The sequence below is a fragment of the Phlebotomus papatasi genome, chromosome 1 (assembly GCF_024763615.1).
Source record: "Phlebotomus papatasi isolate M1 chromosome 1, Ppap_2.1, whole genome shotgun sequence".
Lineage (NCBI taxonomy): Eukaryota > Metazoa > Arthropoda > Insecta > Diptera > Psychodidae > Phlebotomus > Phlebotomus papatasi.
In genome coordinates, this window is record NC_077222.1 from 86,512,071 (window position 1) to 86,526,077 (window position 14,007).

Below are 14,007 nucleotides of genomic sequence, written 5' to 3' on the forward strand. Positions count from 1 at the left end.
CATTTGGGGGACGTTAGGGGGGTTTTCTTCCTTCTTGATAATAGGTATGTCAAGTTCCTCCAATGCGTTCATTGTCTTCCTTGAGTATTGGCTGGGTGCTAGGTCTGGCCAGAAGATCACATTGTCCCTTCGATGATACTTATTGATGAAAGCTTCCAGCTTAGGCAAGCAATCTCTAATATAGATGTCAGAATTTTGCGCTAGACCCTTTGTGAGGACCGCGGGTTCAGACATTCCAGCGGCACTGATTGCAAGCCACAAAATGACTTTTTTCGGGTACTTAGTATGCTCAACGTACTCGTCTACATTGTCGTCACGTGCATAATAATACTGGCCCTGCCACTCATTACCATCCATGGTGAAATAGGACTCATCGTCCATGACACAAACAAAGTCGTTCTGAGCGTGAAAAACATTTTGGGTCAAAAGAGACAAACGAATTTTCTGAGTCTTTTCCTGAGTTTCTGAGACAGCTGGCTTCGGTTTTCTGGTTCTCCTCTTGTTTCCTATATACTCCATATACTTCTTCACCGTTGTTTTGCTGCATTCAAGTTTGTTATTTGCAACTTTATTGGTTAAGTCGAGCCCGCGTCTTCGATTGACTCAGGGTGCTAAAATTTCCAGATCCCTTAGCTCGTGTAGTGATTTTTCGCTTCTCATAGTTCGACAGGATGCTATAAATACTCCTTCGCAATATTCTCATAGTCATAAAATGTTTCACGACTTCAGACTTCTTCAAGGTCGGATGACGGTCCTGAAAATTACAAACTAATTTTCGTCCTTGTTTTCGTCTATACTCTTCAGTATTATTTGTGGGAGCCATGTTTCCTAACTTAATCTAGCAAAACTTTTATGTCATATTAAGAATACATCTGGTAACACTGTAAAGTGGTATAAAAGTGTCTGGTATACATTTTAATTTTTTTTTAACCTTCAAACTTTTGTGCAGATTTCACTGGCCATACGTTAGACATACCGTGCCGTTTCTATGTTGCGGCAGTCAGCCTTGTTTGGAGCAGTTGCAGTGAATATGTATTTGTATCGACAGATCTCTTATGCAGAATTCGTTTCTATACCAGCCTCTTTTGTTTAAACGGTTCATTGTCAATACATTATGCATTACTTTTTCATACATTCACTGGACAAATTCGATACGGAGCTGAAAAATCTGCAGCTGCCGAGTCTCGAACCCGATACCTCACAGTTATAGAGACACTACTCTATCAACTTATCCACTGAGGCTCTTGTGACTGAGTTAAAAATCCATCAAGAATTGGTTAACAAACCGAATACTCAATTCAAGGATTACAACTTTCATTCGCTAAAACAAGCAATTCACGTTTAAAGGTCCTACCTTCGAAAAGCTTGAGCACAATTAAATATTGGCTGTGAGAAAAGACTGGAGAATATTTTTGTTTTTTTTTTGCTTGTGTACAGGTTATATTTAATGCAAGTCATAATGTCTATAGAATAATGTTTTATTGGTTGTCGTCCTTGACTTCTTAGTTTAACACGACATTTCGTCAATAAATTCTAGTGGTACGGAATTAAATTCTTCACAGGGTTGTGTCTTGCATATATTGATTCTTCTTTGAGTCATAGGTGTTTATACGCTCAATTTGCATTAATAGATAAACGAAATGGTGCTGAGAAATTTATATTGATTCTTCATTAACCTTCCATCAGGTTCGTGTGCAACTGAGAAGCTCAATTCTAGGTCATTACCATGTTACATTTAGGCACTTCAGGTGGTATGAAGAAAGTTCTTAAATGGAGGCATCACTCAGGATATGTTTACAGTCTTGTAAAAGAATCCTCGTCGTGTACATCTATCCGTGCATTTATGCAAAGATTTATAGTTAAAAGCCAGTTGAGTGATAAGGAAAAATAGTGCATGAAAAGTGGTGAAGGATGCAGAACAATTTTGTACCACCACGTTCAGTGTTTCTGGATGAGAAACCAACATTGGATATTGTGACGACACGAAAGAGTATTACAGAATTGCAGGGTTTTCGAGGCACTGGCACAATGAGTAATGGAATGCCACCCCCTGCTGCATTGGCGGATGGCTTAATTCCATTTCCACAAGTATTTAATAGACATCAAAATAAAAGTTACAGAGTGTACTACTGCTGAGTACATGGTGGTTGACTAATGCACTATTTTCCATTTGCTAAATTGGTGAGAAAATTAAAGTTCTAAAAAAAAGGAAGCAGCATCAACTATGTTTGTACAATCACTTGGGCGGGATGATGGATTAATCTTAAAATTTCATCCTTCAGCAAACTCTGAAAGTAAACTCCATGTGCTCGAGCAGTATTCACTGTCCATTCTCCGTGTTAGCAGATTTCATGACTTCGAAAATTGGATTTATTGACCTATCTTCTGACGATACAGAAGGATTTTTATTGACAGATGAACTTTTAAGTCCCGTAAATTTACCACGTGAAAACTTTTCTCATCCGAAGGATTTGCTTAAGACCTTTGGAAGTATTGAGTTTGAAAGTATAAAGAAATTGACTTATATTTTTGCTTGCTGGGATGTTATGTAATAGGAAATCCTTTGAGCAAGAACCTCGGGATAGAGTGCAGTAAATGCAAGATTGAAAGTCAAAGGGTCCAGTTTTTTGTGGTCTGAATGAAGTCCATCAGCTGAAGATTAGAAATAATTTCATATGAAAGGAATGGAATGCGTGTTTCTTAGTAACTGGAAAATTAATTAAATTCAACATTAAATAATTTGCAGAAATAGTGCCTAAAGCTCCAATTCATATTTGAAATTAGTCCTGCCACTCACTCAAGGCCTTTAAAAAAATTCTAATTAAGGCAATTCAGTTGAAAAATAGGCCATTCAGTGTGGTTTAATTTTGACCTTAGAAAATTCGATATCGAAATGTTTTTCAGTCAATTATCTTGACTGTGTCCAAAACATATTCGAAAATGATGAAAAATCTAGAGACCGTTTTCGAAATAATTAAAAAAAAAATATGGTTTTGGAGGAAAAGGTGAGAGTATAATCATAAATACGTCTAGAGATAATGTTCACTTACGGGGGAGGGGGTCACCGAACACCGAAAGTCGATATCTCTTACCGATTTTTCCCCAGGCCGATGAAAAGTTCAAATAAAGTGAATCATATAACTTCTTTCACTTTGGGTTCGAGTAGTAAAAAGTCAAAATTATGACTTCAGTGTCACAAGTATTTAAAATTGTTTTAAACCAGGTTTTATTTTAAGAAACTGATTTCGTAGTGGAAATTACGGAGATATGTATATGTTTTTATGCTCATCCTGCGATTTATTAATTGTACAAAAAATAATTAATATCTGTAGAAGAAAATACCCAAGAAGCAATTTTTTCTTAATATAGTCTTGTAGAATTCCCTAAGTAAGGCACTATAGAACCAAAAATCTTTTTAATTGCCTATAATTGATTCCATCACTGAGATTATTATAAGTAAAGTGGCGTACTCATAAGGATCATAAGAGCTTCTATAGGAATTTCAACAGAAAATTCTCACTTTATGTCTTTTAAAAGTACACTAAAAGACTTGTCTAATACTTGGATCTTATAAGGCAGCTATTTTGCTTCTTGGGTAGGGCACCTTTAAAATAAGGCTTTTCCTTTTTTTAAAATCGAAAAGGACCTTACAGCCGATTGTAAAAGCTAAATTACAAGGATGGTAAGGTTCAGTTCCCGAAGACAAAAAGGTCTATTTCAAACGTATTTGAATTGAAAGATACCCTACTTTCCCTTACATTACTTACAATACTACAGCTAATAAGTGGTAGTTTTTTGCACCGGTTTCTAGGTATTTTTTCTAGGTTTTCTAGGGAGTGACTAAGATTTCTGAGCATGGAATTTCTATCACACTGCTCGTTAGCCAAGATTAAGATCAGGATTTGTCTATGGGTCGGTTATATTCCCTTCGGAACCGTTGCACTCAGACCACCTATTTGGGTCTATTATACACTCACCATTCTCCTATCCTGTCGTAACCCTCAAGGCGGTAAACCTGTTCTATATCATACGTTCTCATACACACAGTACCGTTTTGTATAACGGTAGACCAGCCTCGTATTGTGAATCTAAGCAGTGAATGTGTATTTGGATTCGACTGTATTTTACTACTTAATTACTTACTTACTTATCTGGCGCTACAACCAATTACTGGTCTTGGCCTGACTCAGAACCCGTCGCCACTCGAGCCTGTTACGCGCAACTGTTCTCCAATTCGGCACCCCTAATGAGCTGGCGTCCTGGTCCACGCCGTCAGTCCATCTGAGGTTGGGTCGGCCTCGTCTCCTCGAAGCATAGAGTCCGCCCCTAAAGATTTCTCAGGCTGAGTCGTCCTCATCCATGCGCACCAGATGACCAGCCCAACCGGAGCCTATTGAGGCGTATTTGCTTAACGACAGTTACCTCTCGGTAGCGCTCATACACCTCATGGTTGTATAGGCTCAGGAATCGTCCCTCCTCACATATGGGGCCAAAAATCCGTCGTAGGATCCTCCTCTCAAACGCGGCTAAGAGTTCGCAATTCTGTTTGCTGAGGACCCACGTCTCAGACTGTACTCTACATATCGAAAATCGTATTTGTACCAGTATCTCTTTTTAGGCGGTTCATTGTCAATGCATTGACATTATTTTTCCGCACTGGACGAATTCGATACGGCTGCTGAAATATCTGCAGCTGACTAGACTCGAACCCGATACCTCACAACCATAAAGACACTACCCTATCCACTAATACCCTGACGCCCCCGATCGTTTGCCTAACCCCTAAGGGTTCGTCTGATAACGACTCCCATTAAAAATCCTCCAGTGATCACAATTGAAGGCTTTCTAACTTAGCTAGTCTTTTGATGTTTATCGGTACAGAATGCATTATAGTGAAATCGAATAATAATATCATTTTAAAATTTGTAAAAATCGTATGGTTTGAAAATCGGTTTATATCAGATTGGAACAAGCTTACAGTTAAAATATAGAACAACAACTTTCCAACTAATTCAAGCTTGCCCTAAGAAAATCGTTTCAAGGAAACGTTAAAGGTCATTGCCATTTATTAACTTAAAGTCTGCTTAAAATAAAAATGTTTTTAAAATATCCGTAAAGTATGTTTCGAGGAGAAGTAGGGAAGACGGAGCAAAATGAGATCATGTAAATAATGAGAAAGTTGACTTAAAAGGTCCTCTAAAGGTCCTAAATCTTGATCTGTTTATGGTAATGATCATTTGAATAATTAATTTCAAATTATTCTAAAGGTTAAGCAATAATCCGCTCTCGCGAATCTATTTATTAACAGATTGGAATAACCTACCACTTCAAAAGTCTGTAAATTTCGGATTAATTCCTATCAGTTGCAATTTTTTTTTACAAAACCATATTTATATGTATTTCTATAACATTTAGCAACTTATTTATCCATTAAAATTAATAGATCAATGGTAAAACCATCCAGATATATAAATCTAATTCGGGATGAATTCTAAATCTGTTTTGGCCATTTTGCTTGATCTTTCTTTAAATAACCAAATCGTCATTATTAAGATAAAATTTGAAGGAAATCTGTTAACACACAATGAAAATTTTACCGAAATTTGGCCTAAGTTTATACAATTATTTTTCCTATTTTCACTAGGATATTATTTATGACAATGCAAGACCCATTAATATAATCCTGAAATTAATGGGTGCTCTTCCGATCACGAAGCCACGCCCTGGTGAAAATGAATATCGTGTCTTATCCCTTACAATGTTCTATTCTGTTACGCTCTTGGTGGCACTTTTGGTGAGTTGGTTGTTTGAAATTATGCCATCTTAAATGATAAATGCAATGATTAACCAAAACTATTTCCAACTCGACTACTGCACGGGCTAAATCTTCAACAACTTGGATGATATGGGGGATTGAACATTTCAATGGTACAAACTTCAGACTTATGTGGTCTTTGTGGTGATCAAACGAATAGCAATAGTTCGCAATCTTGAGGGACGTTTTGAGGAAGCTGTAATCGCATATTTGTTCATCGTTAACTTGTTACCGGTAATAATAGTACCAATGATGTGGTACGAGGCTACGAAGGTCGTTGTCGTTTGGAATCACTGGAGCGATTTTGAGGTATGTAAGTATGCAAGAGGGTTTCAGCACGAATGGGAGAAAGAGGTTTTCTTAACGGCGGCAACCCAGAGATGATTTATTATTTCTTTCTGAATTTTTTTTGTCTAAAATTGTGGAGATATCTCCAAAGTTCATTTGTTTTAAGAAATACCACTCGGAAATCCGACAAAAGTTCAGTTAAAACAATTTTGCAGTTGCTGTACTTTAAAGTGTCCAAACGACCTCTTGCCATAAATTTGAAGACAAAAGCTCTTGTTATTGCAATACTCCTTCCATTACTTGCATCACTATCGGTTGTCGTGACGCACGTGACAATGGTACATTTTCGTATATCACAAGTAAGTCTATATATCTCACACCTGCGTCTTCGAAGGGTATTTACAACCCAACTAACATACAATCGATTTATATTTAAATGCAATGTTCGCAACACAAAGGTAATACCCTACTGCTTCCTGGACACTCTGACATACATGATGGGAGCTTATTGGTATCTCTCTTGTGAGACACTCAGTGCAGCAGCAAATGTTCTAGCTGAAGATTTCCAGAGGGTAAGTGTAACACCACATATTGCCCAATATTCTAATGCCTTTAGTAATTAAATACAAATTGTTTTCCCACCCATACCCACTCAAAATCAATAAAGTGGCTGCCTAAAGTGTTGGGTGTAATTTGCGTAGACATTATCCTAAATCGAGTGATATCGAGAACCGATTAGGGATGACTAAGGATGCAAATTGGAAAATTTTGATTTAGATGTAAATAGCATTAGTTAAAGTTTCTCACTTTAAAAATTTCTATATAAAGATTTGAGTTCTGATCATATTTCAGCCTAAAAATTGCTGATAAGTGATAACTATTTACAACCAAATACTAAAAAGAGTGGAATAACTTAGAAGAAGGGTTAATTTATCTATTAGATTTTTTCTATTGAGATGAGAACGAAATAAGCTACCATGAAGTTTCTAATTGAAAGTCTTGTTAAACAATAAAAATCATATAACTAGGGGAAAGCAGGGCACCTTTGAATTAGAACACCTTGAATAGAGACTTTTTTCGAATATGTTTGAAACGAAACTAAACCTTACCATAATATAATTTGGCTCCAAAAACCAGTTATAAAAGCAGAATTGTATGTTGATAAGATTCAGTTCTAATTAAAAATGGAATACACAAGGTCAATTTTAAAGGTGCCCTAATTCAAAGGTTCCCTATTTCAAGACTGATACTGCAAGAGTATCCTTTTAATAGTTAGATAGATTGATTAGATAAATTTATTCATCATCAATGCTTTCGAAGAACAGTTTCGTTTTAATGATAATGAGAGTAAAAAGACTTTGAGAAAAGTGGTTTGACAATTTTAAGGCCCAAATAGGCTCAGGCTGACTCTCGAACATATTTTTTACCCTGTAAAATTTGGTAGCAAAAATTTATACCAGACTATCATAGACTAAAGGGCTAGGGTTATCGATTAGAGGTTATTTGCATATATTTCCTTTACCTAATTCTTAAATGCCAAATTTTACAGGCACGCTTAAGATTCTCCAGGATCAGCTTCAGTCTATTTAGACCATTAGACCTAGATCCAACATTCAGAATAATGCATAAGATAACTTTAAATATTAAGCTAAAATTTACGTATATGATAAAATCAATACTATGAAAATGTTTATTTTTTTTAAGTAAAAAGCAGAAAATTTAGGGATAAATAAGTACGGCGAACTAATTACCAATCACTGGTTGATCAGCTTATTGATATTATAATTTTCAGTATGACCTGCATACAAATTAGTGTATTATTAATCGTATCGGAATATTTATTACAATGCAATCATGTTTATTTGTTACATTGTTGTTGTATCCCGTGTTGAAAGAATCTGTTAAATTCGTTCGTAGACCGCCCAGGAGCGCTTTTATCGTGATGTGGATGCTTCTTCTGTGCTCCCAGAGTTTTTAAATAGAGCCGGTGCATTTTAATTAAGTTTTATTCCATGTGAAAATGCCTTTTTCTAAACATTCAGTTGTTTCCATTGAGCGGGACTAGAGCTCAAAACTGTGGGAGTGGGAGTTTAGTCAGAGATCTCATCCGTTCGAATCCCAACGGTCTTACCTATTGCGTCACTGAGATCCCCGAAAATAAAAGTAAATCCTAAACTTTAAAGAACTTTTAGTATCTAAAAAGCTCAGAAAACATTTTATAGAGTGAAATAATGACTATAATATCTACAGATGTAGGAAAAATTTGTAAGGAATTTCAGGTAACTGAAATGATTTGAGAATAAAGTGATTTTTGGATAATAAGGAAGCCTGGAAGAGCGTGTCAAGTAGAAAATTTTAAAATTCGATGTTTTACAAGAATTCAAAAAAAGCTAAGCTTTAATTTTTTATCATAGATAGATCTCTTCAGTTTTTTCTTACTGATAATAATTTATTTACTGGTTAAATATAATAATTTTGAATGCCCTCTACATCCTGTAAAAAGTTTTCGCAAATATTTGGCTGATTGAAGCAAATTTTTCGCCTATACCGGAAATATTTTAGAGAATTCTGTAGGGGAATTCTGTTATAATATGACATTGTCATATGACAAATTTTTCGTGGTAAACTCGGAAGCAGGACAGCGTTAAAGCCCAGTGAGAATCGAATGATCATTCAAAGAAGCTTTATGAAGCTCTTAGAAACTGATATGAACCGAATTTTCGATTAGTACTTCCGAGTTTACCATATAAAAACTTTTAAATTTGTCATATGACTTTTTCATACTGTTACAGAATTCCCCTACTGGTATCAATTTTAGAACTAGGCATTAAACTTGGAAAAATCTACATTTCATTCACAAAGGGGAATATTGTGCACTACTTCATCAGTTGGATCAACAATTGTTGTAACTTCCTATTCCCTCCTCATCAATACTTCTTCTAATAATGTGAAAATACACATGCTATACAAGAACTGCTGATGAGGTGTTGAGGAAGTTACGACAATCACTGATTTAACTGACGACTTTTTGAATAAATTCTACAGATTTTGACATTGATTTTAGTAAATTAGTACTCTAAATTCCATCGGACTTGCTAAAAAGTGGATTTCTTCTCAATGTACGTATGACAAAATGCTTTAAAATTGATGGCAAAATGTTCTAAAATTGATCGAATAAAATTGATACAGCAATTCTAAATTGGTCTAGAAATCAATGCCGAAAGGTTCTAAAATAATGCCATTGCGTTAATAAATTAATGCTAAAATGTTCTTGAAATGAATCGAAAAATTATAGGAGCTTTTCCAATTATGCCATAAATAGCAAAAAGTGCATTGATTTCAATGAATTTTATCTCGTTGTGTAGAGACCAAAATTTATTTTCCTAAACTTATGCATTAGGCCTAAAATTCAACTAAATTCAACTTCAAAAAGTTGAATTTTAATGTAAATTTCTTATTAAATACAGAATTTTAGTAAGTGCTTTTGGAATAATTTGGATCCGCCAAACTTGAATTCATAGTTCGTTATAATGTTTTCCGCAGATTTTTTTTCTAAGATTTTTTTTATTAAAAAAGTATTAAGCCCAACGCACAACAACTTTTGTTTGCAAAAATGTTCTGAAAATTTCCTATGAGAGAGAGCGAGATAACTAGATCTCTGTTTCATTCACTCTCTCGAAATATCAAAAACATCTTTACAAAACAAAAGTTATTGTGCGTTGGGCATTACTGGAAAAATACCCAAAACATTTATTTTGATTTTTAATTTGAATAATTATTTAATTTTTTTTAAATTTTTCTTTTGGAAATAAACAAGTTAAATTTATCTACAAAATTTGTTGTATTTTTCCATCTAATTTAAAAATATTTCCAACAAAAAGTGATATTTTAAATCCCCTTTAGTGTTTTTCGGAAGAAAAAAGGAATGGGATCGTCAATTTCCATAAGTATCACTTAAACCGGGAGAGAAAAATCCCCTTATTCAAATAAAGTAGTTAAATCAATCAGAAACATGATTGTCGATAGAGTTTTAATAACATTCAAATTGCGCAATATCACAACACTTTTGCTGTGAAGGAGATTATTATGATATTTTTATGGGTATACTGCATGCTTCTTACAACCTTCAGTCTTTCTAAGTCGTAAAAGAAACATTTTACTGTCCTAAGATATTTGGTATATACTTCAAAACACTAAATCGATATTATCGTTTTGGTATTAAGATGTTGTTTTTACGACAGATTCAAATCGACAATATTTTCACGGTAATGTTACTCAATGTATCTCAATCCTTACGTTATGTTGTTATTCCATTCCTCTGACTTCATCTGTACAGTAAAATTCAAGATTGAAAAATTCCGTAATGCGAAAATTGTGTGCTTGTGCATATCTGGCATTGTTACTCGAAAAATTTGATAATGCTAAAAGGATACAAGTTGATGCAGTTTTTGTTGGTTTTTTTTTTTGGAGTTATACGAAGGGGAACTTGGTAAATTGGAATATAACGAAAAAAACATTCCTTGCATATTTTGTGGTTTTATGTTAGGCAATACATATTCAATTGGACACTCTTTGCATATTTGCTAAGGGTACATCCTACCATCTGGATGGCTTCTAAATGTTCTCCTATTTGCTATAACTAGGCATTGCGTCACATTGGTCCTGCAGCAATGGTAGCAGACTATCGTGCTCTGTGGCTACGACTGAGTAAATTGGCACGGGATACGGGAACAGCCACTTGTTACACATTCACCTTCATCAACCTATACCTCTTCCTTATCATCACCCTCTCAATATACGGGCTAATGTCGCAACTGTCTGAGGGTTTTGGAATCAAGGATATTGGTTTGGCTGTTACGGCATTCTCCAGCATTGGATTACTCTTTTTTATCTGCGATGAGGCCCATTATGCTTCACACAATGTGCGCACCAACTTTCAGAAGAAGCTCCTTATGGTGGAGCTCAATTGGATGAATATTGACGCACAGACAGAGGTAAAGTACCCTCCTACTCTCAAACCATACACCCCTTAAATCCTGTACAACGCGAAATGTTCAACATTGAGCTTATGTGTATTGATGTGCCCTACTCACAGTGGAACTTTTCAATTTAGACTCCTTTACTGTCGATCCCGCAAAATTCACCTTGTCACTGTTCTTACAGATAAACATGTTCCTGAGAGCAACAGAAATGAATCCCGCCAATATCAATTTAGGTGGCTTCTTCGATGTCAACAGGAATCTGTTCAAGTCCCTCCTTACAACAATGGTCACGTACTTGGTTGTTCTACTTCAGTTTCAAATTAGCATTCCAGATGACACCGCAGCCCAATCCACCACTGAGATTATGCCAACTGAAAGTTCTAATTAGAAATTTTACATTTATGTTTCAACAATCATCAAATAAATTAACTCTCTGTCCAAATAACATTCAATTGCAATTGCATATCATTGAACTTTTCATTAACAGCCACTCTCATATCTATCCACTTAACAAAATGTTGCCATTTGATTACTCTATAAATAAAGAGATAATTTGAACTAGTTTTAGAGAGAAAATTTGTTGATGAAAATGCTAATTTTACCCAAAATGTAATAGAAATACTATGTCAAGCCCAGGATCAATGACGAATAATCTTGATTATTACATTAGTGGTATGTTTGAAATTTCATTCATCTCTTGTTTAACAAAATTTTACACCTCTATCAACAATGTAAATTCTCTTCAATAGCAAATAATTCCAATGGCAAATGATTTTCATTGAAAATTTCGTGTTAATATGATTGAAATTAAACTGGGATAACAGAATAGATATTAATGTATGTAAATGTAGCAATTGTGGCCTTTTGCTAATGGTCCGAAAATTAATTCACAAAATCAATTTTCAATTCTAATCATGTATTATTATTAATTTAATTCAGTGACTCGTAAGTGCATTGTTTTATGTATAGTTAGGTTTGTATTGAATTATCATTATTAACTTTGAATTGCCTATAATTTTAGTTTTATTATCTAAGCCTAAAAAATGACATACAGTTCACAAATTATTGATTTTGAGTTACATTTAATATATAATACAAAATCATAAATTTATCGAATTTGTCCCAGGGTCACCATATTTCATCAGAATTTATCAACCAAAAAATTTGAAAAATAGTTAAATTGTTTGTTTTTCATTCCGCAAGTTCTATGTGTACTTAAAGTCCAAATGGTAAGGGATATTGAATCTAGAAAAAAAACTTTCAATAATCTTTAATTAATCTTTTCAAAATATTTAGAATTCAAGCACGTGGTACTTTTTCAACAGGTTCAATCGTTCAGGTTCAGAACACATTTGAGAGCTTTCCCATCTTTTTACTAACATTATATTTTTTGCTGACACAATGATTGATGAAAAATGTCAATGAAGTGTCTTCTTATGTAGTTTAATTTTAAATTTATGTTTTTATTCCATTTCAAATTCCACATTGGACTCACCAACAAATTTTTACATATAAAACAGTTTAGGGGAGGATAGGAGAATATCAGACAACTGAAATTAGTTTACAATAACTTGTTTGTTAAATGTTTATGAATTATTAGATAATCAAATTATCTTATATAAATTTAACATATAATCATCTAGTTTGTCTTCTATATTGGTTATTAAGTTGGGGAATATAGCTATGGTTCTTACACAGTGAATCTCAAAATGATGCGAATTTTCTCTTTGGTTGCAAAGCACTAGTTCGCATCGTTTGAAGGTTTACTAGGTGCGAACGGGTCCCGGTCAAAATTCCGGAAGCCAAAATCAAGAAAGCCAAAATCCCGAATTCTTAAAAGTGTTATAAGTATTCCCACGATTGCACCCACGTTTGCTGGAGGAAAAGGTACATTTTCTGTGTCTTGGGAAATTATTTTACACATTATGGTCCATATAATTTCATCCTTTTCAAGATTTTGAACATTTTGGATTTTGGCTTTCGGGAGCTTGACCCATTCCGGATTTTGGCGTTCGGAATTTTGGCGTTCGGGATTTTAGCTTTCGGGATTTTGGCTTTCATGATTTTTGCTGGCTCTGGTGCGAACCATGTCTACATTTCCCTAATACACACAACAATTTTTTCTATTTTCATTATGTACTAGGTGGTTCAAAAAGTCTTAAATAAGTGAAACCAAAAATATTTTTTGGCCAAATTCGGTGTGATTTTTCAACAAAGGTACGTTACTTGTAAGTCTTTACGACAACTTTCTAACTTTTTATCTTGCCCGCAACTTGGTTCTTTGAAATCGCTCAGCCATTATTTATTCAGGTTTAGAAACAGTTAGATATCACTAGGGTTTGGTTTGGTGCTTACGGTGGTTAAGGAACCAGTATGAAACTGATTTAGTGCAATTTTGCTTGGGTAACTCGAATTCGCTTTCGGTCTGCTTTAACAAGCGCTAAACCAACAAGGTCTATTAGGTGAGATTCTTAACAATCTCACCTACTATAATCCTAACAAAATTTCATGTCGTCCGATCGACCTCAAACTTGGCCAAAATGTGTTTCAGCACTTCCTGATCACGAATATATATGTGGCTATTTTATGTTCCCGGCCGGCCGGCTGGCCGGCCGGCCGGCCGCTCTTTGGAGCTTAATAGCTCCTAAACTAAAAAAGATATCGACTTGCGGTTTTCGGCAAAGGTTATATATCGGGTAAAAATTGCAACTTGGTGCATTGACTCCCCACCCCCCACCCCTCCTTCCGCCATTTTGAAGACCCCCTTTTTTTGTTTTCTCAATAGCTCCGTCCCTATGGCATCGAGCGGACTCAAATTTTAGTATGTTATACCTGGGCCTTAGAGCTTTCCATCAATACCAAACTTAAGGTCCCCCGACCCCCCTGACCCGAGCTATAAGGGTCCAAAAAAAATTCTTAAAA

At 35.0% G+C, this 14,007-nt stretch overlaps 1 protein-coding gene across 1 annotated transcript; it reads left to right on the top strand.

Annotated features, from left to right (window-relative positions):
* Positions 1–1,384: 1,384 nt before the first annotated feature.
* LOC129797921 (gustatory and odorant receptor 24) lies at positions 1,385–11,527 on the top strand. The gene is made up of 7 exons (XM_055840804.1): positions 1,385–2,088; positions 5,645–5,794; positions 5,942–6,124; positions 6,319–6,462; positions 6,562–6,675; positions 10,747–11,097; positions 11,267–11,527. The coding sequence occupies exons 1-7, from the start codon at positions 1,912–1,914 to the stop codon at positions 11,471–11,473; spliced, it is 1,326 nt and encodes a 441-aa protein (XP_055696779.1). The 5' UTR covers positions 1,385–1,911; the 3' UTR covers positions 11,474–11,527.
* The last annotated feature ends 2,480 nt before the right edge of the window (positions 11,528–14,007 follow it).